The 23,989-nt window shown below is 41.2% G+C and overlaps 1 protein-coding gene across 3 annotated transcripts; it reads left to right on the top strand.

The window, feature by feature from the left end:
• The first annotated feature begins 637 nt into the window (after positions 1-637).
• On the top strand, positions 638-13,755 carry PTHLH (parathyroid hormone like hormone). 3 transcript variants are annotated; one of them, XM_061124139.1, is made up of 6 exons: positions 638-755; positions 1,642-1,893; positions 2,210-2,233; positions 2,405-2,527; positions 8,366-8,788; positions 13,283-13,755. In XM_061124139.1, exons 4-6 carry the CDS (start codon positions 2,427-2,429, stop codon positions 13,290-13,292), a joined length of 534 nt encoding a protein of 177 aa, XP_060980122.1. In that variant the 5' UTR covers positions 638-755; positions 1,642-1,893; positions 2,210-2,233; positions 2,405-2,426; the 3' UTR covers positions 13,293-13,755. The 3 variants fall into 3 exon arrangements, with proteins under 3 accessions (XP_060980122.1, XP_060980121.1, XP_060980120.1); XM_061124138.1 differs by lacking the exon at positions 2,210-2,233; XM_061124137.1 differs by lacking the exons at positions 638-755; positions 1,642-1,893 and having other exon boundaries at positions 1,902-2,233.
• The last annotated feature ends 10,234 nt before the right edge of the window (positions 13,756-23,989 follow it).

Below are 23,989 nucleotides of genomic sequence, written 5' to 3'. Positions count from 1 at the left end.
TTTATTATAAATCAGAAAGTGTTAGATGTTCAAAGATTAACATTTCTGAGTGCTGATACTTCATCTTTTCATGCCTTGCAAACAGGTCTAACATTTAGAAATTCTTAAACGTTCAAGGGAAGTTGTGGAAATTCCCAGTTTTTTTTTTTAAGCTGGAGGAAGCCAAGTTTTTTTGTTTTTTTTTTCAAGTGTGAAGTTTAAAGCAACCAAATGTGGGAGATAGCAGCTTCTGAGAAGGGGTGACACCCACCCAACTTAAGTAGCAAATGTTTGATAAAGCTAGTTAGCTGGCAGCTGATGGTGGGGAAACGGAGCAGAGATGAAAGAGGGTCAGTGAGAGGGCGCTATTTCACCCAACCTTGGTGAAATTTGTGGAGCATCTGCCAGAAGGCCAGGCTTGATAAAGGTCAGGCTCAAATCATCTCACATCTCTAAGTCACACTAGCCTTCTACAGAGTATTGAAACCTACCAGTGGGATTGTCTGTCTCGAAGACAAACATCTCTTGAATGGTTCCCAACCACTCGGGTTCATTTCCGAAAGATAGAGCTGAGTCCGCTGGGCGGGCGTTCACATCCGCTGCAAGCCCTCCCTAGACGATACCGCCCGGTAATTCAGAGCAGTCCTTCTTCCCCGCCCAACAGTTGAAGGAAGAACACCCTGCTTTCCCTTCGCTTCTCCGAGGCTTAGCGGCTTAGAGCAATAGTCCCGCTGCTTCTGCGGGCTGAAGCGACACGGATAGACATCCTAGAATATGTAACAGGGGACGCGGGAGGGGGATGCGGGGAACACTAGGTTATCGGCGGGGAAAGGGTGGGTTCTACTCCTGACGGTAGTGTGCGCTCCGCAGGAGTGTCGGTCCCCCTCCGCAATTCAAAACGGGGTCTCCATCCTGTGAGCGGGCTTTCTTGGACGGGTTCCAGAAGTCCTCAGCTGTACTGAGACACTTAGAAATGCCATCTCGACCTGAAGTCTGAAACCATTTTTACCATTCTAAGCGAAGGATTCCCCGATCCTTAGCCAAGGCTCCCCACTCAGCTTGTTCCAGGAAAGGGCCGGGGAGGAGGGTTCCCACCGCGCTTCCCGAGCCCCCCAGGCGGGCTTAGGGCTCCTGTAAGGCACTGGCCCAAGGCCCGCGACCTCCCCGCCGAGGATGCCGGGCGCCCGGGCTCTCCGCCCCGGCTCCTCGGCCTCTTCCTTGCCGACCGCCCCCGGCGGCCTGGGCGCCCGCGCGTCCCGCGGGACTCGGCTGCAGCCGCGCGCCGGGGGTCGTGGCTGCCCCCGGGCGGTCCGCACGCCCTCAGGACTTGGGCTGGCTGATCCGCTGAGGAGTCCCGGGCCGGAGGGACCGGGCGGGAACGTGCGGATCCGCCCCCGGTCCCGGGACAGCGCGGCGGGGCCAGCGCTCCGGGGTGGGGCTCGGCCGAGCTCGGGGCAGCGCCGGGGGCGGCGGGGCTGGGGTGGGAGGGGGGCGCCCGGCCGCCGGCGGGATGTTCCCAGCTCTGGGCTCCCCTCGGCTCGCTCGGGCCCAGCTGGGCCCGCTCGGGTCGCCGCCCCCGCCCCCCGCGCGCCCGCGCCCTCTCTCGGCCCGCGCGCGTTCCTAGGGCGCCACCTCTTTGCGACTCGCTCACTTCTCCGGCAGGTTTCCCTGCGAGCGTGTGAACATTGCCCAGCTCGGCTTTCAACTCGCTTCCAACCTGCACCGCCCGGCCAGCATGCCTCCCCGGCCGTGAAGCGGGGCCGCCGCCGCCCCTCCGCGCCGCTGGTAACCCGCCCTCGCCGCCACCTGGCCCTCCTGATCGACGACACACGCACTTAAAACTTGTTCTCAGGGTGTGTGGAGTCAACTTTCCGGAAGCAACCAGCCCACCAGAGGAGGTAGACAGACAGCTAGGTATATATATGCGGGTCTCGCTACAAGTGGCTCTGGAACAAGCCGGCCTAGATCGCAAAGAAGCTGACTTCGGAGCGGGAAACTTCCTTCTGTTTTTTAGGAAGGAGTTAGCCCTGCTCCCCGAACCCCGGATACTGCCGGCCAGATTAATTAGACATTGCTATGGGAGACGTGTAAACACGTTGCTCATCATTGATACGTATATAAAACCATTTCATTTCGGTTATTATTTCGGAGAAGGCGCCTCTGATTTTTTTTCTTTTCTTCCCCTTTTTTTCGGTCCCTTTTTTGCCTGTGTGGTTTGGAAAAAACACAGTTGGAGTAGCTGATTCCTAAATAAGTAAGTGCCGGGAGACTCCAGTGAAAGTTTTTTTTTTTTTTTTTGCTACTTGGGAGATGCCCTGGAAGTTGAAGACGCTCTCTGAGAGCAGGCTGAAGGGGAGCAGCGGGGTTGTGCGGGGAGATGGAGGTCCCAGACTGACACTTCGGGCCCCTTTCCTCTCCGTTGCAGGTCCCCAGAGCGAGAGGATACGATGCTGTGGAGGCTAGTTCAGCAATGGAGCGTCGCGGTGTTCCTGCTGAGCTATTCGGTGCCCTCCTGCGGGCGCTCGGTGGAGGAGCTCGGCCGCCGACTGTAAGTGCCCGATCCTCCCCAGGGCGCCGGGTGAGGGCTGGGGAGGCCAGGGGGAGAGGTCACCAGACTGGGGCGCTGCCGAGGGCCCTCCGCGGTCATGGATGCTCTTCGCCCGGGTTACAGAGCGGCGAGATCCGCTACCTGCCCGGAGCTGAGCCCGGGTCCTCAAAGCCGGCGGGAGAACTGGGTAAAACCTCAGCAGGAGACAGGCAAGAGACAACTTTCATATGTTTCCATGAGAGGGAGCGATTTACTGATTCTCCTCTAGCAAAAGTTCTTCTACTGAGAGAAAAGGGTTATTTTCAGAACCTGGGAAGATTCTGAAACCCTGAGGATTGCAAAAAGCTTAAGATAACTCGTAGGAATTTGAGGTATCCAGGCGGCATACGTCTGTGTGTGTGCACTTGTATACGTACATACTGGATGTGGGTGGCAGGTTTTGTGTGAAAAGCAAAAACTTTACATCTAATTTTATTATGAATGACATAATTTTAAGCATATAAAAGGGACCACATTACATAATGTAGGCATGTTATATAATGAAGTAGTAACAACTTTGCAATGGCACAACTCCAACATCGGTATTGATACAGTTTAAGAACGCAAGAGTGCTCAATTCCAAAATGAGGATTAGGTGTGGAAACTTTTCCCCCGCTTGGAATTATTGCTAACAGCTCTTTAATCTGGAGTCAAATATTTGCATTGTAGACTGAAAATCTGTTATCTTGGCATTTTCATTTGGTGATTCTTTCAGGATAATTTTGACTTTAATCATACATCAAAGCACACCAGAGAAATAGCACCATGTTGTGTGACTGAAAAGTTGAAAGAGTGGGAAAGTAATACTAGCTTCATAATCCGCTGGACCCAGCAGTTTATGAATGTATGTAATACCATCTTTGGGTGATCTTTAAGCTGCCCTCTCAGTGTCCAGGATGGGAAAACCAGAAAGTTTGAGAACTGAGACGAGTTTGCCTCTGGTGAAGGAATTAAGGGGAACTTTTACAATAACAATAAAAATAGCAATATCTAATATTTACAATCAGGTTGCTGGTGCTTCCTTGTAAATTCCTGAGGGTGTACCAAAAGGCAACTTTTTATATGTGCCCTTGGTCTATTATTATTAAAGCAGAAAATCCTTAAATGAAATTACCTTAGACATGTCTGAACCTTGGCACCGAAATGAAAATCTATTATGAATCTCCTAAGGCAAATTGTGTAGAACATTGTACTGAAGATAAAGCTGCATTGTATTCTTCAAATCAAGATGTTGCTGATGTATTTCTGGAAATTGTCTTCAGATTATTTGCTCATTTTGAGACTCATATTTAATTCAGTTATGTAAAATGCATATGTAAATATAAATGAAGCCTAAAATTTTAAAAGCACACTTAAATACTGTATTTATTTGGCCAAGAAATACTGTCTTGGAACAGAGCCAATTTTTTTTTTCTTTACAGTTGCTTAAGAAATACCTGTTTTCTCTTTTGAGAAACAGTAAATTGACCATGATTAAATCTGCAGTTATGGCATTAAAATGGTGCTAAGTTAGTTCTAGAGTCTATTTTTAACTCTTTCCTTCTTGCACCTTGCAAAATGCACATCAGAAACCACTTAGCAGCCAGTCTCTGTTATAGTTTTGTTTGTGGGTGAAATATAATATTGCAGTTAAACACTCACACTCAGCAGATGGTTATAAAACTACCACAAAACATTCTTATAGTTAATGGCTAATAGTTCATCACATTACAGCCATGGTTTTTCATGGAGGCTGAAATCATCAGCAGATAAAGAAGTTTCATCAAACTATTACAGCCAAATGGAGTTTTTTTAAAAAAAAAACAAGTCATTTATTTTTGCATTATTGCCAAGTAACAGTACATTTTTGTGTGCTAGACAAAACATTAGTCTGCTATTATAATAAATCAACATAGTATCTTAAAAGAAATTTTAACATATAATCAAATCATATTACTCCCCAATTACTTTTCACACCAAGTATTAGGGAAACTGCTTTAGATGTTTTCTAAATAAGGGCTAACTTTTAATGGAGAGGAAACTACTACAACAGTAACAATTCCTAGGCTATGGCAATATAAGTTGGGAATCTTCTGGACCTGTGAGTCTAAAAGGACTGACTCAGTGAGGCTATGTCCAACTTTGCGATCCCATGGACTGTAGTCCACCAGGCTCCTCTGTACACAGGATTTCCTAGGCATGAATACTGGAGGACGTTGCCAGGTTGAAGATCTCCAGGGGATCTTCCCGACCTAAGGATCAAAGCTGGTTCTCCCGGATGGCAGGCAGATTCTTTACCGTCTGAGCCACTAGTTGGAGATCTATGGACATTCTCGTCCAGAAGAACAGGACTTCCAGCAGGTGACAGTCTCTGTTTGAGTTAGAGAGAGAACCCCAGCAGATTCAGAAACCTAAAACATCACTGACTGATATGCTTCGGAGCCAGACTGGGTCTCTTCCACTTAATGAAAAGCATAACTTCTGACTGAGTCATTTGGGTTGGAAGGGACTTCTGATGAGTCATCTTAACTCTAACACCCTGACCCTGACTCTTCCATGGACCACAGAACTTTTCTTCTCAAACCCAGACTCCTTCCTCTTAGGAGCCTAGCATCAGCACGAGCACGCTGCCTCTTCCTGTGCTGAAAAAAGGAATTCCCATCACTCCAGCTCTTCCCTGTGTTCCTTGAGAGCTCCTTAGAAATTTAATCTTCTTCCCCAAAAACTCCCTAGAGAGTGATTTTTAAAGACAGAAAAGCTATATTTTGACTGAATTTAGAGTTATCTGTGTTAAGCATTTCCTTCACATTTTTTCTTTTTAAAATAATAATCAAAGGAAACCGTGAACATAGGACACTTGTGCTTCCATGTTGGGGATGTAATAAATGCCATGTGGACCATTGCACAGATATGCCATGTGTATAGATGTGTACAGATATACAAAGTAACAGACTATTATTGAGGCCATATTTATAACTTAAGTACTTCAGAATTATCTACAGTGAAAGCCTCCCTCTTGGAAGGAATTGCCCACCACCTGTGTACATCTAGTTTGTACATGCTAGTCATTTACTCTTGGCTCAGTTAATGTCTTATTTGGAAAATAAATAGAACACTCATGGACCTGATTCCTTGTTGATAGTATAGATACTATGCTATTCCTGATCCTCTAATGCAGTTGCTCAACCAGAAAGTTATTCTTCACAATATTTTGAATGCAGAAGTCTTTGAACTAGTAAGTAAATTATGCTACAGCATTTCAGATTCGGCATTTAAGAACATCTGTATTTTCTACTATATTAATAATTACCCCCTAAAGGCAGAATGAAGCTTTGTACCTCAACAAGAGATGTACTATTTTGAACTGGATGAAGTTGTGCCATATTGTAGGCTTCTTGTAAAACATAAGGATAGAATGCTCACTCCATTTCCCATGAGAACCATCCTGGGAAAGGGCAGTGCCTGAGCTAGGAAGGCACTGTGACTCACGCTTGACAGGCTAGCCAGGATGACAGGCGTATATGCCAGTCAGAGGAGGCATGAGCAATGGAGACCTGATTAGAACAGACCAGCTATTAAAAGTTTGGCTTCAAGGTAAGCTAGAATGGGCTGTATTATACATTTGGAGAGCAATATAGATGAGTGGCTATCTGCCAGGAATTGAGAAAGTAATAAAAGCTCCAAATAGTAAAAATGATCATGTGTAAGAACTTCTTTTTAACTTGACATTTTGCTAAGAGATACTTATGAAAGTGTAATACTTATGGAACATGTAAGTGTATCGGTCCTGTTCTTTAAAACAGTTATTAGACAATATAAATCTATTGTAGCAAAGCCTCCATGTAGGTCATTAAAAGTTTCCAGGATACTAACTATTGCCACAAAGTAAGTGAATTTTAATCTGGTCACATGTGGCACCTTCCAAAAGGAAGAGAGACTCCTTCATGCCTCATTTAAACCAGGCTCCTGTTAAATTCCTTTCCATTAAGTCATGTCTTTTTTGCACAAGCTACATGGCTTAAAGTCAGTGCACACAACTAAAATGCTGAAAGAGAGCTGGTATTCTGGCTATAAGTCCGAGAAATAATGACAGTTTCCGTGGTTTCCTCTTCTTGGACTCACAATATAACTAGACAGTCTGTCATTCCCTCAGTGATAATCCAGACTCTGGGAATCCTGGTTCTTTATTTTGGTGATAAAAATGTACTTGGGACAAGCAGCTCGGTCTTCTAAGAAGCGGATAAATTGCTGTCCATTTGTCCATTATCATGGTTCTCAACACAGACGACTATGCCCTTCCCTTCTAGTTTCCTAAACATACACTTCAATAAGAGAAAGGGTTGGGGAAGTTGGAAAACAGTCTTGGTTTTAGAATCAGGAGACATCATCTTTGGAGCACCCTGGTTCTACCTGTTCTTATCATGTGAGCAAATGTGAAGTCTTTAATCTCTGAACCTCACTTTCCCCATCTGTAAAATGGAGAGTTTTGTTCATTCTCATATTTCTCTGAAGAGTTAAATAAGTTGTATCAATGAAGGTTATAAGTGACCAGATAAATCTATCATTGTGTTGGGGAGGAAAAATACACAGGATCCAGCCCTGTGAAATGCCTTCAGAAACTTTTGAAATTGAGCCACTTTGGAGGGTTATTTCAATGGTAGAAATCAAGTTATGTGAAGTATGGTTGTAGCAGATATAATATGACTGCTTCATGTATGTAATCCTTAAATTTGGTTAATACATACAGAATAATAAAAGAATACATGAATGGACATTTAAGCAAGAGTCAGGGTGTCATCTAAAAAGACTGATAGAAAAAAATTTTTTCACTCTGTTTTCATTAGAGTGTTGTTTAATAGAAAAACCACTTCATATTTTTACCCAGAGATATTTCTAGGACAAAGAAGAAATAGAAAAGTGAATTTCTTAATTACGCCCTAAGGATAATACCTTTGAAATTCTAAATTAAAAAGAAAAATGATGCACAGAGGAAATAGAATGATCTCACTTAAACACACAAAGACAGCCATTTTAAAGAGACCACCCACTACTTTACAGAAAAATTTATGCATGCTCTGACAGTTGGCCTTCACATATAGGTTCTTGGTAGCCTATAGTCTAATATCAATCATGTCCAAATTCAGTGTGTTAGTCAGATGGTTTCCTAGACAGACTTCACAGCTCACTTCATCCTTCAGACTTTGTTTGCTTTTACTAGTAGAGCTTGCTGTCCTTTGAGATTCAGTATTATTATTATTTTCTTAAGTGGGGATCAGTGTGTGTGCATGCACGCCTGCTCGTGCATATGTATGCACGCTCGCTCATGCACACCTATGCCTGGAGTGAGTACTTAGGGGACATCAGCCACCTTTTTGTTTCCCAGACTAGGACGCTTTATTTCCCCAACACAACTCCAAAAACCATGAAAAGAAGCTCAGTGGTTTCTGTCCATATTTTTGAAACAATGACGCTTAATAGTTTAAATTGAAAAGAGAGCATAGCCATTGTAGAATCTGATCTTTTTAAAGATCAGATTTAAAAGATTTAAAAAGATGGGGCCCCAGGGGCCCAAGAATGTTCATGTTCTCAGCAGGGTCACCGACCTGGGGAGCAGCACAGTTGGGACTCAGGCTGGAGCCTCCTAAAGGCCGGCTCTTCCCTTCCCATCTCTTCCTTCCTTGCTCAGCCAGCTTGCAGCCGTGTAGCTTAGCTTGTGGGACCAACTAGACCATTCAAAGGCTTTCTACACGTCTTTGTGGTCTCGGTCAGATACTTAAACTGTCACTGTCTTCTTCCTCTCCTGCTCTTTTCTCTTTACAGCAAAAGGGCTGTGTCTGAGCACCAGCTCCTCCATGACAAGGGGAAGTCCATCCAAGATTTACGGCGTCGGTTCTTCCTCCACCACCTGATCGCGGAAATCCACACAGCCGAAATCAGAGCTACCTCGGAGGTGTCCCCCAACTCCAAGCCTGCTCCCAACACCAAGAACCACCCTGTCCGCTTTGGGTCTGATGATGAGGGTAAATACCTGACTCAGGAAACTAACAAGGTGGAGACATACAAAGAGCAGCCACTGAAGACGCCTGGCAAGAAAAAGAAAAGCAAGCCTGGCAAACGCAAGGAGCAGGAAAAGAAGAAACGGCGAACTCGGTCAACCCTGCTGACCTCAGGCGTGGCTGGGACTGGGCTGGAAGAGGACTACCTATATGACATCTCCACAACATCGCTGGAGCTCGACTCACGGTAACCAGCTTCCCGGCCCCTAGCCCCTGCTCGGTGCCCCAGGTACAGTGTGGAGACTCCACTCTACCTTGGCTTGCACAGACCTAGAATCTCCTATCTGTGCCTCCGTCCATCACGCCGCGGTTTAAAAAGGTTACAAAACCAAGATGGCTCAGAATATTGCCTGCCTTAAGGCAATGTCCTCCTAGCCCCTCAACACACAAGGGGTTTAATCACTCCCTTCTTTCTCCAGCAGCAAACCCCAATACCAATCCTTTAATACTCTACTAACAACTTTTCACTTTCATGCACTGGACAAGGAAATGGCAACTCACTCGAGTGTACCTGCCTGGAGAATCCCAGGGACGGGGGAGCCTGGTGGGCTGCAGTCTATGGGGTCGCACAGAGTCGGACAGGACTGAAGTGACTTAGCAGCAGCAGCAGCAACAACTTTTATCTTTTTCCTCAAGCTGTAGAAGCTTGTGCACTTTAACCATTTGTTACAGAACTGTATTTATTTCCCCCACTCTTATACCAAGTCGAACTTTATGATTATTTTTCTTTCTTTTTTTTTCCCTTTAAGGGGAAAACAAACAAACAAACAAAAGAAGGCTTTGATATGATCTACAAACACTCCAGAAAAATATCCTACCATGAACAATTAAACTTATTTAATTAAAAATTAAATTTATTTTCATGTGATTAAATTTAAAACTTTACACACAGACTTTGAATTTATTTAATTGAATTTAACTCTGTTTTCTACCAGTTCACGAAACAAAAATCGTGATTTCTGAAAATTTCTAAGTAAAGATTGGGAAGGACGTAAGTTTTTCTCATGTACCTATTTGTCCACTGACAAGCTGAAGTACTTTCTATAGGGTTTCGTAGTAGGAATAATAAAACCACATCTATGTGGCTTGTTTATCCTTAGCTCACAGCTTTTCACATTCACAGACTTCGGAGCCAGAAACCCTTAAGTTCAAGTCTTGGGTCTGAATTTATTGATGTTCACAACCTTAGTCTTTCTAAGACAGATTTCCTCTTCTGTAAAATGAAGGTGGTACTTGTGCCAACCTCACTGAGCAGGTGAGGATTAAATGAGATTACATGGGTTAAATGCCTGTCATAGAGTAAATACTCAGTAAATTATAGCTCATTATTGTTTAGGTGCTTTGAGATTTCATTCTGCCTCTACCATCCATCCATCCATCTCTCTATCTAAGTATATGTGTTTCTGTGAGGCAAAAAGGGGGTAAGTATTCACCTCATTTTAGAATACAATTTGAAAACCAAAGCCTTCCACAGGTAAAGCAGCTGAGCAGGCCTGGAAACGGGGAGTGGTGGTCCTCAGAACTGGCTTTATTTCCTTTCTTGACACTTAGGCCAGCACTGTGCTGGTGCTGCTCTTTACCTCTGCATTTCCACTGATGGGATCTTTTCGTTTTTTACTTTCCAGTACAGCCCTTCTGGGGGGTTTAAAAAAAGGGGGGGAAACAACACAAGGATGCATTCTATGCAGCTAATGATCTTGCTATTTAAGGAGTCCCCTGTCACTTCTCCAGTCCTTTCCTCTGACTGGTAAAGACTGGATAACAGAGTGATGTTTCACAGGGGATATTTGAGTTAAATTGACAAAACCCATCATTCAAAAGCATATAAAATAATAATGACATTGGCCTAGTAGTGCAGCTTTAGTAACCAACGGACAGCGGCAGTAGAAGAGTCTTTAGCCCAATGAGTGATCTATTCTGCAAATACCTAACCGATACATAAGGGATAACAAACTATAAATCTTGGCTTAATGCACACATTCAGTGTATTTTTAGATATGATCCTAATTGTACATATTTATAACTAATTCAAGGGCTTTACTTTATTGCCAAAACCTACTTTTATCCATTTTGTATATATACATAAACAGGAGTAGAAATATGTTTTAATGAATTCTATTCATTTAAAATTTGCAATGCTCTTAAGTATCTGGAGAATTGAAAGTCAGCCCTTGTCAGTTCACATCCCAAAACTGTCCCTAAGTTAAAGTAGATTTACTAAAAACTAGGCAGTGCCCAATCAAATCCAGACCTATGACTGAAAGAAATAGAATGCTTCTGCCTCTCCTTTCTGTTCCCTGGTTCTGAGAGATGTTCATGGAAAGCACTTTATGTTTGGCAGCCAGACGTTGGCATTCTCTCAATACAACCCAACAGAGGTGTAGGCAAGATGGGGAAATTCAGGAGTGTACTGATGAGAACATATGGGGCCATGCAAATTTTGTAGTCCAAATAGAATCTTTTCAGAATAACCATTTTAAAGTTTTATAAGCAATTCACCTTTTATTAACATCCTCTCTTCAATCTCCTTGCATTAATGAAATGATCTCAGAGATCTAATGACATGGCAAGCATGATCTTTACTACAATATGTAATAGTGGTGCTATTTCTTAAGAGAAACTATTGAGCTACACTGTATGGATCCTCTTACATGAATCATCCAGTGGAAAATATACAGCTTTAAATTTTGGAAATTATATTTTAGAATTTTTTATGTTGCACGTGAGATGTCTAGATAGAGTGGGACCCATATAATTTACCTTGGTAAACACTGATTTAAAAATAATATGAAAGCTTTTCAGCACTCAGAAGAGCTCTAAAGTGTTGTCCTACTCATATGTGTAATAAGCTTATACATATACTTTTAGGTCATGGTATATGTTTTACCTGACTATCCCACTACATGTCTTTGTCGAAGGGAAGTCAGAAGGAAGGATAACAAGCAAACTGGCTGGGCAAAGTGAAATATAATTAACAGATCTTTTCCTTGGTCCTTTAATGTATTTCCTTTTTCTTGCCTTCTGAGGAATAAATTGTTCAAGAGGCTATTCATTCCTTCCTTGCTTGTGTTACTCTTAAATACAATTCACTAGATGCCGTTTAGTACCAAAATATTTTACAATCAGTACAATACCCAAATGATTGAGTTTGACAGTTGCCTTGTGGACTTTATTCATAACATCCATCCACATCTGCCCACCATTTAAAAACTTTAATAGTAAATTATTTTTTTCCTCTGTTACTAGGAGCTGTTTTCTCATTCCAGACAAAATTCTTGAACAGGTCGATTCTTTAAGACTTTAAAACACTCTAAATGCTAAACTTGCTTTTATTCTTCAAGCTGCACATAAAATTCCTAAATTGTCAAGAGTTTGCTTTTTGGTAGGTCACACAATCACGCAGGTCTGACATGTAAAATTCTGGCTGTTAATGCGGTGATGCAGCCAACTGCTCCCATTCCATACTGTTGTTCCTAGTTGTTCCATAGTTGGTTTCTTTGACACCAAAAGGTATTCCCTGAAATAGACCACACACAGAGAAGAGAAAAGCAGAGAGAGAAGCAGAGAAAAAGTCTCTAGTCTTAGAATGGGCTTCCTTGGTGACTTAGACGGGAAAGAATCCGCCAGCAATGTAGGAGACCGGGTTCAATCCCTGGTCAGGAGGATCCCCTGGAGAAGGGGATGCCTTCTCCACTCCAGTATTCTTGCCTGGAGAATTCCATGGACAGAGGAACCTGGCGGGCTAAGGTCCATGGGGTCACAAAGAAGGAGACACAACTGAACAGCTAAGCACACATATCTGAAAATACTGTCATTACCGTGTTTAGAAGGGTTAGAAAACATGTCAGTCCCAAGTGGAAACTTATTCTGGGTACTAAAACAAACACAATGATGTGAAATATTGGTATTTTATACTTTTGAATTAATAGGTTCCTATTCTCTAATTTAAAACAGGCTCTCCCAATTTCTAATGTAAGATCCAGTCAAAAAACTAGCAGCAATTCTATCTTAGTTTTGGCTTCAAAAACAAAAATCCCCAAATAATTTTATTCATTAGTCTTTAAGAACAGCTGAAGAAGGACAGATATCCTCATCTTCATCCTCAAATCATCAGCCAAACATACTTTAATTACTCATCCTTCTAACATTCACCCCAAATCACACACTCAACCCTCACAACTGCCCATTAATCTGAGTGAGAGATTGGCCAAATAGGAACCTGAAAAGAATAAGCAACCTTTGCGTCACCTCTGTCGGGCACCCCTGGGGAATAAACTTCTAAGCAAAGGTATATTTAATGATGGATAACACAACCTGGCCTTATTCTGAATTCTCAAATGTGTTCCTCCTCTTCCCAAACTTGCCAGTTAGCAGCTTTGGAAAGTTCTCAAAAGGTCTCCTTTTCCTGACAGAGTATAATTAGAAATGCAGATCCATTTTCCTTTCCGTGTTACACTGATCGTTAGATCAGATTAAAGAACCTGCCCGTAGCAGAGGGTTCTGGAGAGTCAGGTGGCTCCCACAGGCACCTTTTGGAAAAGATATTTACAAGAAGTCCCCTGAATCAGTTTCCATTGTGTTTCTATGTTCCTTAATTTACATCTTTATTTTATGTCTCTTCATTTGCAAGGAAAATTAACCTGTTTTCTCCTCTTCTTTTTTTGCTTCTTTCTCTTTGCAGGAGGCATTGAATTTTTCAGCAGAGACCTTCAGAAGACGTATTGCAGGATTCTGTAATAATGAACATGTGGAAAGTATTAGAAATATTTATTGTCTGTAAATATTGTAAATGGCATTGGAATAAAACTGTCTCCCCCATTGCTCTATGAAACTGCACATTGGTTATTGTGAATATTTTTTTTGCCAAGGCTAATCCAATTATTATTATCACATTTACCATAATTTATTTTGTCAACTGATGTATTTATTTTGTAAATGTATCTTGGTGCTGCTGAATTTCTATATTTTTTGTAACATAATGCACTTTAGATATACATATCAAGTATGTTGATAAATGACACAATAAAGTGTCTTTATTTTGTGGTTGATCTTAATGAATGCCTAAATATAATTATCCAAACTGATTTTCCTCTGTGCATGTAAAAATAGCAGTATTTTAAATTTGTAAAGAATGTCTAATAAAATATAATCTAAATTACATCATGACTCAGAAGGTGAGTTTTATGTATATATATCCTTTAAGATTTCTAGTAGAAGGAACATGATGTAATTTTTAACCATATTTGAATATGGTCTTAAGTTTAATATGTTTATATTGGTACAAATTCCAACATTTTCACATTAGCTTTTAGTTTAAAACCACTTAAAATGTGGTTTTAATTATTTTGTCCAATATTTAAGTTCAATTCAGTAGAATGGCTGAGTTATCTAGACATCATTTTATGAAGTACATCCTATTCAAAGTGAAGAGTGGAGAGGACAGAAAAAAAGCAGAGAAAAGTCAGGAGAAAAAAATTAAAGAAACTTAGTCCAGAGAGTTAGGCAGAGATGAAAAACAGAGAGAGAGGAAGATCAGGAACTTTAAGGCCAGGGGTAATTTTACCCAGTGTAAGGTTTAATTTGAGAGAGCTTGCCCTTATGGGTCAACAGTAAGAGCTGCTTGAGAATTCTACCTGGGTTAACCTTTCCTACCAGTGAATGAAGAGGTTTGAGAGATATGTGGCAATTCAAAGAGCCTTCACTGGTGAAGATGTCTTTCCTGGGACACCACACTTCCAGGGACCATGGTTGCAAACAGCACATAGGTAATACCAAACGCAATCCCCTTTCCATTTTGCATATCATCCTGGTTGTTCCTACTTCTATTTTCAAATGAAAACACAAACACCTTCTTTCCACAGAATCTTTTTCTTTGCATCTGAGAACTCATCAGTGAAAAACAACACAGCAAAACAAAAGGCCATTAGGAAGTCGTTTTTTTGGTCTCAGCATCATGTTAAGAATCTGTTAAATGTTTGGCGGATACCCAGAAAGTTCTAAATGTCCCCAAGACTCTCTCTCCAGTGGGTAGAGAATACATACATGTACATGAAACAACTAAAATGATGTATTCAAGAACCTGAGATAATCCAAAATTCTAAGAACTTTTAAAAATGGGGGAAAACCACATAGGGAGAGACTAGTCTGAGCTGGATATGAGTAGGATAATGTTTCTGGGAGGAATATTCTAACACTGAACTTATTCATAATTTCACTTGAGGCTCACAGCCTTGAAAACAGGACCCATCTTACTACTTTGGGTAAGAATGTTGAACCAAGGACTTCCCTCGTGGTCCAGTGGTTAATACTTTGCCTTTCAATGCAAGGGGTGCATGTTCAATACCTGATTGGCGAGCTAAAGTCCCATATCCCTCGTAGCCAAAGTACCAAAACATAAAACAGAAGCAGTATTGTAACAAATTCAACAAAGACTTTAAAAATGGTCCACATCCAAAATAAATCTTTAAAAAATTTTTGAAAATTAAGAATGTTGAACACATGTTAGTAAGCAAACAAGAGAGTTTGTGCTTATCTTCAATTATGAATTTGTTGGATATTTGTAAGGAATACGCAGATATTAAGACAAATACACTAAACCTGTATAAAGCAACTAGCTTGGAAAGTCTTAAAACCAGATATAATCACATTTTTTCAAAATTCTGTCTGAAACTCTAAATCTTAAGACTATCAAATCCTTATGTTATTCACATGAAAACTGTTTTTTAAACACTAACTTGGTAAATACCTGGACATTACAGCAGGGAAACATCAGATTCAAGTCATCTTTAAGCTTTTCTTCACCAATAGTCTATTCCTGAGAAATAAAAGCAGAATTGATAGTTATCAGTTCTGACCAAAATGTTGTTAATGCATTTATTACCTTCAGTCATATCTTCAGTCTTCAGGCAGTGATGAGCAGTAAAATCACAGCATAGGGGATGGAATGGGATGATGGAAGAAGCAAAAAAATTCCTTTGGTGGAAAAAAGTCATTTATTGATGTTGTTATTTCCTACGAAAGAAAAACTGAAATATATAATTTAGGATAATAAGTGTTTGAATGTAAATAAAGTCTTAGCAAATTACAGTCTAAGTGAACATGGTTCACGCTTGACTTAAGTAATGTTTTAAATAAACTCAAGTTGAACTAAGTATTCAAAATTAAAAAATAAAACCTAACTTACTAACTTGCTATTGCCTTCCTCAAATTTTATTCAGACAGAAATTTGATATTTAATTAGACTCCTAAAACACATTTATGGACACTGGGGAGTCCAATTACAGAAGACAAGAGTTGAACTTATGTGTGAAGACCTTATTCCTTTCCTCTCTGTTTTCTTAGCCATTGTTGTGAAACAGGTGCAGGACTACATTAAGTGCTGAACCCAAATCAGTGTGGACGTTATTGGTCCTGAAAATATTATAAAATCATGATTGGTATGTCCCTTTCTTGTTACAAAAATTAGTTGGGAATGGAGGCAGAATCAATCTGTGAAATATAGAGAAATTGAAGCTTTTCTTAGGAGAAAGCATAATCACATACCTTGAAGGTTAAGAGTTTAGTTTTAATTTCCCATTACCTAACCTTAGTACCTATTGAGCAAAGTAGCTATTTAACTTTCTATAACCACCATACAAGGACAAAGGGAAGGAATCTTTTTAAAATTCAAAAAGTTCTTTAATAGACCATGTATAGTGGACCCAACCAGAAGCACAAAGTTAAGTATTTCTTTAGTTTTATCTCATAGTCAAGTCATTCAAGAAAGTTCTGAAATATGGTTTAAAGGTGCCCAAAGTGCTTAAAGAACAAAGCTAATGCCTTTTGTAAGAAATTCTGAAATGCTTAGACCATCATAGGGCATTAACTTTAGGATAATTTAGAGCTTGACTCTAGAGTACCTTACAGTTTAACTGCTATTTTTCCCACTGGCCACGAAGTCCATGGGAAAACAGAACCAGCCGTGGACAGAGAAATATGTCGATATTCGGAGGGTTCATCTTCTGTGGCATGCACTTTTATGGAGAGATCTAAGTGTTCCCAGGAAGTATTCCCAGTAGGGCCATCATTTCTTCCTTAAACAAAGGTTAAAAGACATTCCAAGCACAAATGTTGGCCACTTCCTTTTATTTAATAACCCAGAAGGTGTTAAGAGTAAGACTACTATCAAAGATTCTATTATACAGTTAGCAAAACATGACCACGTGCTAAATTCCTTGGAAGGACTCAGCTGAACAACTCAGAGGAGGTATTAAACATCAGTAGCTATGAAGATGCCAAAGGCTGACAATATTACTTCAGTGAATTATATTATCATGTGTCCCGAGTCAATCCTTTAAGAGAAGCACTATTCCTTCAAAGTTGCCAGTGTTACTTCACTAATTATTTTGTGAACTTCTTAAGGACAGGAACCTTGTCTTAGTCAATATACACCATCCAACATTACATTAGTACACTGCCTTAGTACATAGCAGGTGCTCAAGAAATATTCCTGGAACAGACTTTAAAAGTTCTTTCACTTTCAGGATGAATAGACTAAACAGCAGAGTTAAGCAAAAAAGTCTGCTGGAGGCAGGAGATAAATCAGAGTTTTGAGTATTTCAGATTCCTGTGCCATGCCATTCTCTTATTTCAATAGCAAGAAGCTCAGAAAATGACTAACTGCTCCAAGTTACCAACTACTCACCAGGGTATGCTTTGTTTTTCAACTTCTGCCTTAATAGGAAATTTTCCAGCCTTGAAAATACAAGAAGCAAGGGTTTGTGTTGAGTATGCAGCAACCTCCCAGAGGAAGGGAGGAGAATTTAAAATATCAGGTATTTGTCCTAAGAATACACTGCACAGAGGTTACCCACAGGGCCCACTTGTGCACAAAGAGGCCCCCTGCTGTGTCGTCAGAAGATTAATGGACGCGGTTCCCAATGAGAGCTCCACAGCATCAGGATGAGAGCATTCACATCTCTGTATAAGTTTCTGATACACGCACGTTTACAAGGGCCAAGCACAAGGGACATGTTTTCAAACTGCTTTTTAATTAAACGTCAAAACATCTTCCAGAGAATTTCTTTACGTTTTCCTCCAAACTGGAAGATATTAACAAATGACACAATGTGTCATCTCTGAAAAAATGGATTGTTTTAATGGTGACCCCTACTCTTCGCCAAATCCAAGTTGCTTCGGGATCTGAAAAGCAAACTATCCCATCCATCTTCCATTTGAGCTCACTGGCTGGTCACCAAACATCTGCAGAACACCTCTGTTGAACCGCTCCATGTTCTACAAAATAAAAGCAAAATAATAACAAACTGCACCACGTTGGATTTAGTAATTCTGTTTTCACATTACTCTTTCTTTTATTCACTATGAGCTTTAGTATAATTCTTGAGTCAATGTAGAATACAAACAATACATTGAAGTGTTGTATCATAGCTGTCTATGGGTGAAAGAAACTAGACAACAGGCATATTGTCTTAAGAATTTTTTCTTTCGGATGACAGAGTGAGATATCCTTAATTCCTCAAGAATTAGAAATCCTATTCCATAGCATTATTTTATGACATTATAACAACTGGTATGCCATAATGAATAAGTTAACCTAACACATTACCTCATATGAGAGCTAATGCTTGTTTTCAACGAGCTCACTAAGCCTAGGGTGCAATCCTAACTTACACTCTAATCTTTCCAAGCATCTCATGAGGTGTCTCCATCTCACAGATGATGCAGTTTTCCCCGAGACTGATTAGACAATTTACCCAAGAGCATACAGAGGTCACAGAGCAGAGAAGGGACTCAAAGCCAGGCGCATCTGACTCCTGGGGTTCAGAGTCTGTGTGCCGTTGCTACAGTGTTGCAGCAAAGCTTGAGGATCTTCCAGAAAAACCTATTTTAGTCTTGCTTTCGGTGAGTTCAGCGAAATCATGGGTTTGAGACGATCCTCTTTTGCTCTTCTCTCTACTGTCTGAGAAGGCACTGTTGACCAGCTTCTCTCCTCCTTTCCTCCTGGCGCCTTCTAAGGCTGACTACAACCCTCTATTCCACAAAGCTCATAAACTGCTCTCTCTTCCTCTCTCCCTCTCTCTCACATACACACACACGCACGCACGCACGCACACACACACACACGCACACAAGCAGAGCCAAGGAGCCCAGGTGTTTGCATAGGCCCATGAATGAGCAGCTGTTGCTTTAAAAGGAGGGTGGCAGAGGAGGCCAGGGAGCCCTGGCTGGCAGGCAGGTGTGTAAACGTATACAGAGAACCACTTTCTGTAAGAAGGCTAAAACACATTTAAAATGGGACCACCTCAGAGATGAAATCTTCCCCCTCCTGTTACCTCTCAACCTGCTCCAAAAACTCCAATATTCAATTTTTCCAAGTCTCCCTCCCCCTCCCCGGCTCCCTGGAGTTTGCTGATTTTCTATGTGAACATTTGGCATACAGCAGAGCAGTTGCATTTAGGAGTCAGAAACATCGCCACAGTTAATTCTTTCCCCAGCTAACAGATGCGTGGGCCCAGGTTGCAGCATCCGGCCATCTACTGCCCACACAGGGCGACAATGAATGAGCCAGAATCCCTTCTTTCCAATGGGTTTTCCTCTCTGGGTTGGTTTTTGGCTACTTATTTATTTCTTTTTAAATTACTTGGAAAGGAGGAAAGAAAGGTTTCCATTGAGGTCACCTTGGTTTAGGGAAGAAGAATGCTCTTGGTCACGGGAGGGCGCTGTGGAGGGACAGAGCAAGTCGATCTGGGTTTCAGTTTCTTTCCGTTGGAAATCAGCCTGAGCATGAAGATGAAGATAACACACCAACTCCTAGAGGTGTCAGTTTGACTTGGGTTTGAAAGCACCAGCCTTTGAAATCTCCCTGTATTTCCCTTGAAGAAGGAAATGGCAACTCAGTCCAGTATTCTTGCCTGAAGAATTTCATGGACAGAGGAACCTGGCAGGCTTGGTGTGACAAAGAGTCAGACACGACTGAGCAATTTTCACTCACTCACTCACATTTCCCTCTGAGAGTCTGAAATTCCCTAACTTTTTTAGTCAAATTTATCCTTCCTTCTACTTTTATAGCTCTGCTTCTAACTGTGAAGAACCCTACCTTAATCAGAGCTGTCTTTTTATTTTATACTAAGTGAAACTTATAAAGAGATACAACTAAATACATGTTTTATCCCCAGAGGGACACGCAAGTGTTTAGGGTAATAACTACACATACTTTATTAATTCAGTGGTTGAGAGAAATAACATCGTTTTACTTTTGACTGTGCTAGGCTATTAGACCACGTCCCTCCAACAGGCTATAGCTCTCGTGACAGAGCTCCTGATCCCACATTTTCCAAGAGTCATATTGATTCATATACCTGAGTGATGACAATGAAGCTACTCTGTGAATCTAAAGGCAGAGTCAGTTCTGTCCTCTCCTGTGAATAACTAGCGTGCTGGTTAACTGTCTTAAAATCCCTTGTTCCTATGGGGCCACAATCAAGAGGCGATTAGCTTGAAAAGTCAATGTCAAAACAAACTATGTGAAACTGATTTGACTGTTGGGCCTGCAGTTCATATACTACTTGGTCTTTCAGGCTGCCATGCTGACTCTGCAATTGTTGATCTTCCCTTGTACCAAATGTGTTTTTTGCTATTATCTCCTATTGGGTTTATGCTTTTCTTTGAGGGTGAGCCTAGCAGCAGCCTAATTGCCTAGTGAATACATATCTTATTAGTTGGGAGGTGACTGGATCCCCTGGAAACATCTTCTTCATCAGGCTTGGAAGTTACATTTCCTTGTATTCAACAGTCTTAATACAAATCCCAAACAGTTGTAATCATCTTTTAATCTATTTATTAATATTAATATATTATTAACATAATGGTACCATAGTAATAATCCAAAGGGGATGACAGAGGATGAGAAGTTTGGATGGCATCGCTCATTCAATGGACATGAGTTTGAGTAAACTCTGGGAGATTGTGATAGACAGGAAAGCCCAGCTTGCTTCAGTTCATGGGGTCGCAAAGAGCAACTGAAGAACAACGACTGTTATACATCTCTCTAGGCAACCATCACCATCTGTGATCTATTTTATAGTAGTACAATTACAAGGCTTTTCTGATAGCTGAAAAGTAAGAGCTCTGGGATGGCTCCAGGGTGCTTTTCTATTGTTCCAGAGAAAGTCCACACAGCAGGTGCCCTTTTCAATATTCATTCCACCCACTTAATAAACATTTCTCATGAGTTAGGTCCAGAGGACAGAAACAACTGAGGCACAGACCTGTTTCAAGGACCCAATAGATCACCTACTGCAACTGAACTCTGGTAAGCTTTCTGCTGGTACCACCTGGAATTAAGAGGAGAAATATTTCTGCCTCAGATACTGCATCCCTTGTTTAGTGAACTCATGTTGTTTGTCTTTCCAATGAAGAAAAAATATTTGTGCTTCCATTTGAAAACTATGCAAATAGATTCTAGACAAAACTCCTTGGGTTATCAGATTCTGATTCTGTGGGAGTTATTTTATAATTCTGTGAATTGTAGGTAAGTGCTAGTAAGACAAAGTAATTCTTATCTCTAATCTTGTCCTGTAGAGATTCAGTTAACTTCTTCCCAACTCTCCCAACCTTGGGGGTGGCAGGGGGAAAGAGTTTTAACTCCATATGCACCTTCACTTCAATCTTTTTTGAGTGTGTTATAACTTCTATCGTAGCTCATCACTGATTATTGTGTTGTTCAGTTGCTAAGTCGTGTCTGACTCTTTTGCAATCCCATGGACTGTAGCCCACCAAGCTCCTTTGCCCATGGGATTTTCCAGCCAAGAATATTGGAACGGGTTGCCATTTCCTTCTCTAGAGGATCTTTCCGACCCAGGGATTGAACCTGGGTGCCCTGCAATGGCAGGCGGGTTCTTGACCACTGAGCTACCAGGGAAGCCCTGATTAGTGTGTAGAATAAATCTTCACACATAACTATTTACATATCTACACCAGACTTTTAACTTTTTAAAATTATATTATAACACCAGTATCTTCCAGTTGAGGAATCCAGTCTGTCTCCATCCCATGTGTTTTGGGGAATCAGAGGTTTAGCACAACCTCCTATTCCATAGAGTGGGCAAAGGACCCAACTTGGTCAGAGAACTCCATCATCCCTGACTCACTTAGGGATGGGCACATGATCAAAAACAGCCAATCAGAGTTCTCCTTGGACTTTTCTGCTGATCACTATGGGAATTATGTTCTTGCTTCCCTTGCATTCTTGGGTTACAAGAAAAATATCTACATTTTTATTGTGTTTGTTATCTTCCCCCAGATGCGTAGTGGAAACCGTCCAGTACATGAGGTAAAGAAGCCTAATTATAAAGAAAATCAGAGACAAGAAGTGAAAAAAGGTAATGCTGACTCCATGGTTTGTGCCTTGAATCCATCCATTCCTAAAGATTTTAATTATGTGGCAAGGGCCAGGGGGAGGAAAAGAAATCTCTTTTTACTTAAACTGGCTAGGTTCTGTCACTTAAATCCAAAGGATTCTGAAAAACAAGCCTGACTTCTGACTTTTCCTGATTTTTCCCTCTTTTCCAACAGTCTCCTATCTACTGCAGAAAATGTCTTTGAGCACCTAAGCTACAGTAACAGATCACTACAGGACCACAGAGATAACTGGGATAAAGAAAGAGTAGCACAAAACTCACTATATACATTATGGCAGGTTTAGAGCAGTAGGCAGGCTTTTCTGGAGATTCTTATTGCCAAACACCTTTCAAGGCTACAGTAACTTCCTTTGGTACCTGACCCCTGAGTTCATAGTTCTTTTTTATCATTCTAGACTACCTATGTCTTTAAGCACTGACCACCACCTTCCCCAACAATATGGGGTACCTGTAACAGTCTGGGTTCTCCAGAGAAATAGAACCAATAGGAGAGCGGGGGAGAGGGAGAGATTGATTTACTATAAGGAGAAGGCTCATTAAATTATGGAGGCTAAGTCCAAGATCTGCAGTCAGCTGTCTAGGGACCCAAGTTAACTGATGGTATAGTTCCAGTCTGAGATCAAAGACTTAAGAAGCAGAAGAGCCAATGGTATAAGTTTCGGTCTAAGTCCAAAGGAAAGGGAAGACCAATATCCCAGGTGGAAGACAGTTAGGCAGAGAGAAAGAATTATTAGTCTTTTTATTCTATTCAGTCCTTCAACAGGTTGAATAAGGCCCACCCAAATAAGGAGAGTAATCTGCTTTACCCAGTCTACTGATTTAAATGTTTATCTCATCTATACCCTCACAGACATACTCAGAAATCATGTTTAACCATGGACATCCCAGAGCCCAGTCATGTTGATACAGAAAATTAACCACCACAGTGGCCCACTCTCCTGCTCCTATAGCACATTGCAGAATAGAATAAATACCGAGAAAATGAGCCAACAGTGGGTATCTCTGCAAACTGACAAATATTTAAAGTATCTATATGAAGAAGAAGCCATATGCTACCTGAAGCAAGAGTAGGGAGGGGAAAACTCTTCAGGTAGCCAGCAATTAGCCTTTCTTATGTTGTCTGTGAACAGCTCCCCTGTAACATCAGATCTGTAGTCTACAGTTTAGGAACATGCAAGCCCGGAAGACAACCAGCCTCAGCCTCCTTAGAAAGCAGTTTAGTGATTCTCTATTGCTATTTAAGCATATTCCTTGGTTGTATCACTGACCCCACTACAAGATGCTTGTCAAAACAGTCCTGCAGTCACAACCACGGTCTCCCAAGTTTTGAAAACACAGCTTGCCCCACCCTGTACACATTCGGTGATGTTTTAACACCCTGCACAGATATCTACCCCTTCAGGCAAGCTCTGCTTTCCTGTATTTTTCCAACAGACATTCTTTTCACCCTGTATTTTAATTGCCTGGCTACTTCTCTACATCCTGGTGGACTGTAAATTCCATGATGTCTATATCTCTTGTTCCACAACTAGCATATAGCCTAGCTTGACCAATATTAGGTATTTAGTAAGAATGTGTTGAATGGGTATGAATGTGTTACCTCTAGATTTTAAGCCTCCGAAAGGCGAGAATCATATCTACCTCACCTCTTTTATTGCACATTTGTTACAGCAGTGCCTGAAACACAGAAATACATGTGTGTGTTATATTTTATTATGTTATCATTATTGTTACCATTGTTACTGTTCCTCTTGACTTTCTCCCAGGAATTCTGTGACAACCCACCCTCCTGTTTATGAGCACTTACCGAATTGCTTGGGTTCTGTAAACTGAATTGCCCACCCACATCAGCATAATCATTTGTTTACTCACCATTCAACAAATATGGTTCACTTGCTTTCAAATAGAGTGTATAATACATATTTACTGGTACATAAATTATGTTCATAGGGCAGCAATTTCTAAAGTCA

Source organism: Dama dama, chromosome 22, assembly GCF_033118175.1.
Source record: "Dama dama isolate Ldn47 chromosome 22, ASM3311817v1, whole genome shotgun sequence".
NCBI lineage: Eukaryota > Metazoa > Chordata > Mammalia > Artiodactyla > Cervidae > Dama > Dama dama.
This window is presented reverse-complemented; position numbering and strand designations above follow the sequence as displayed.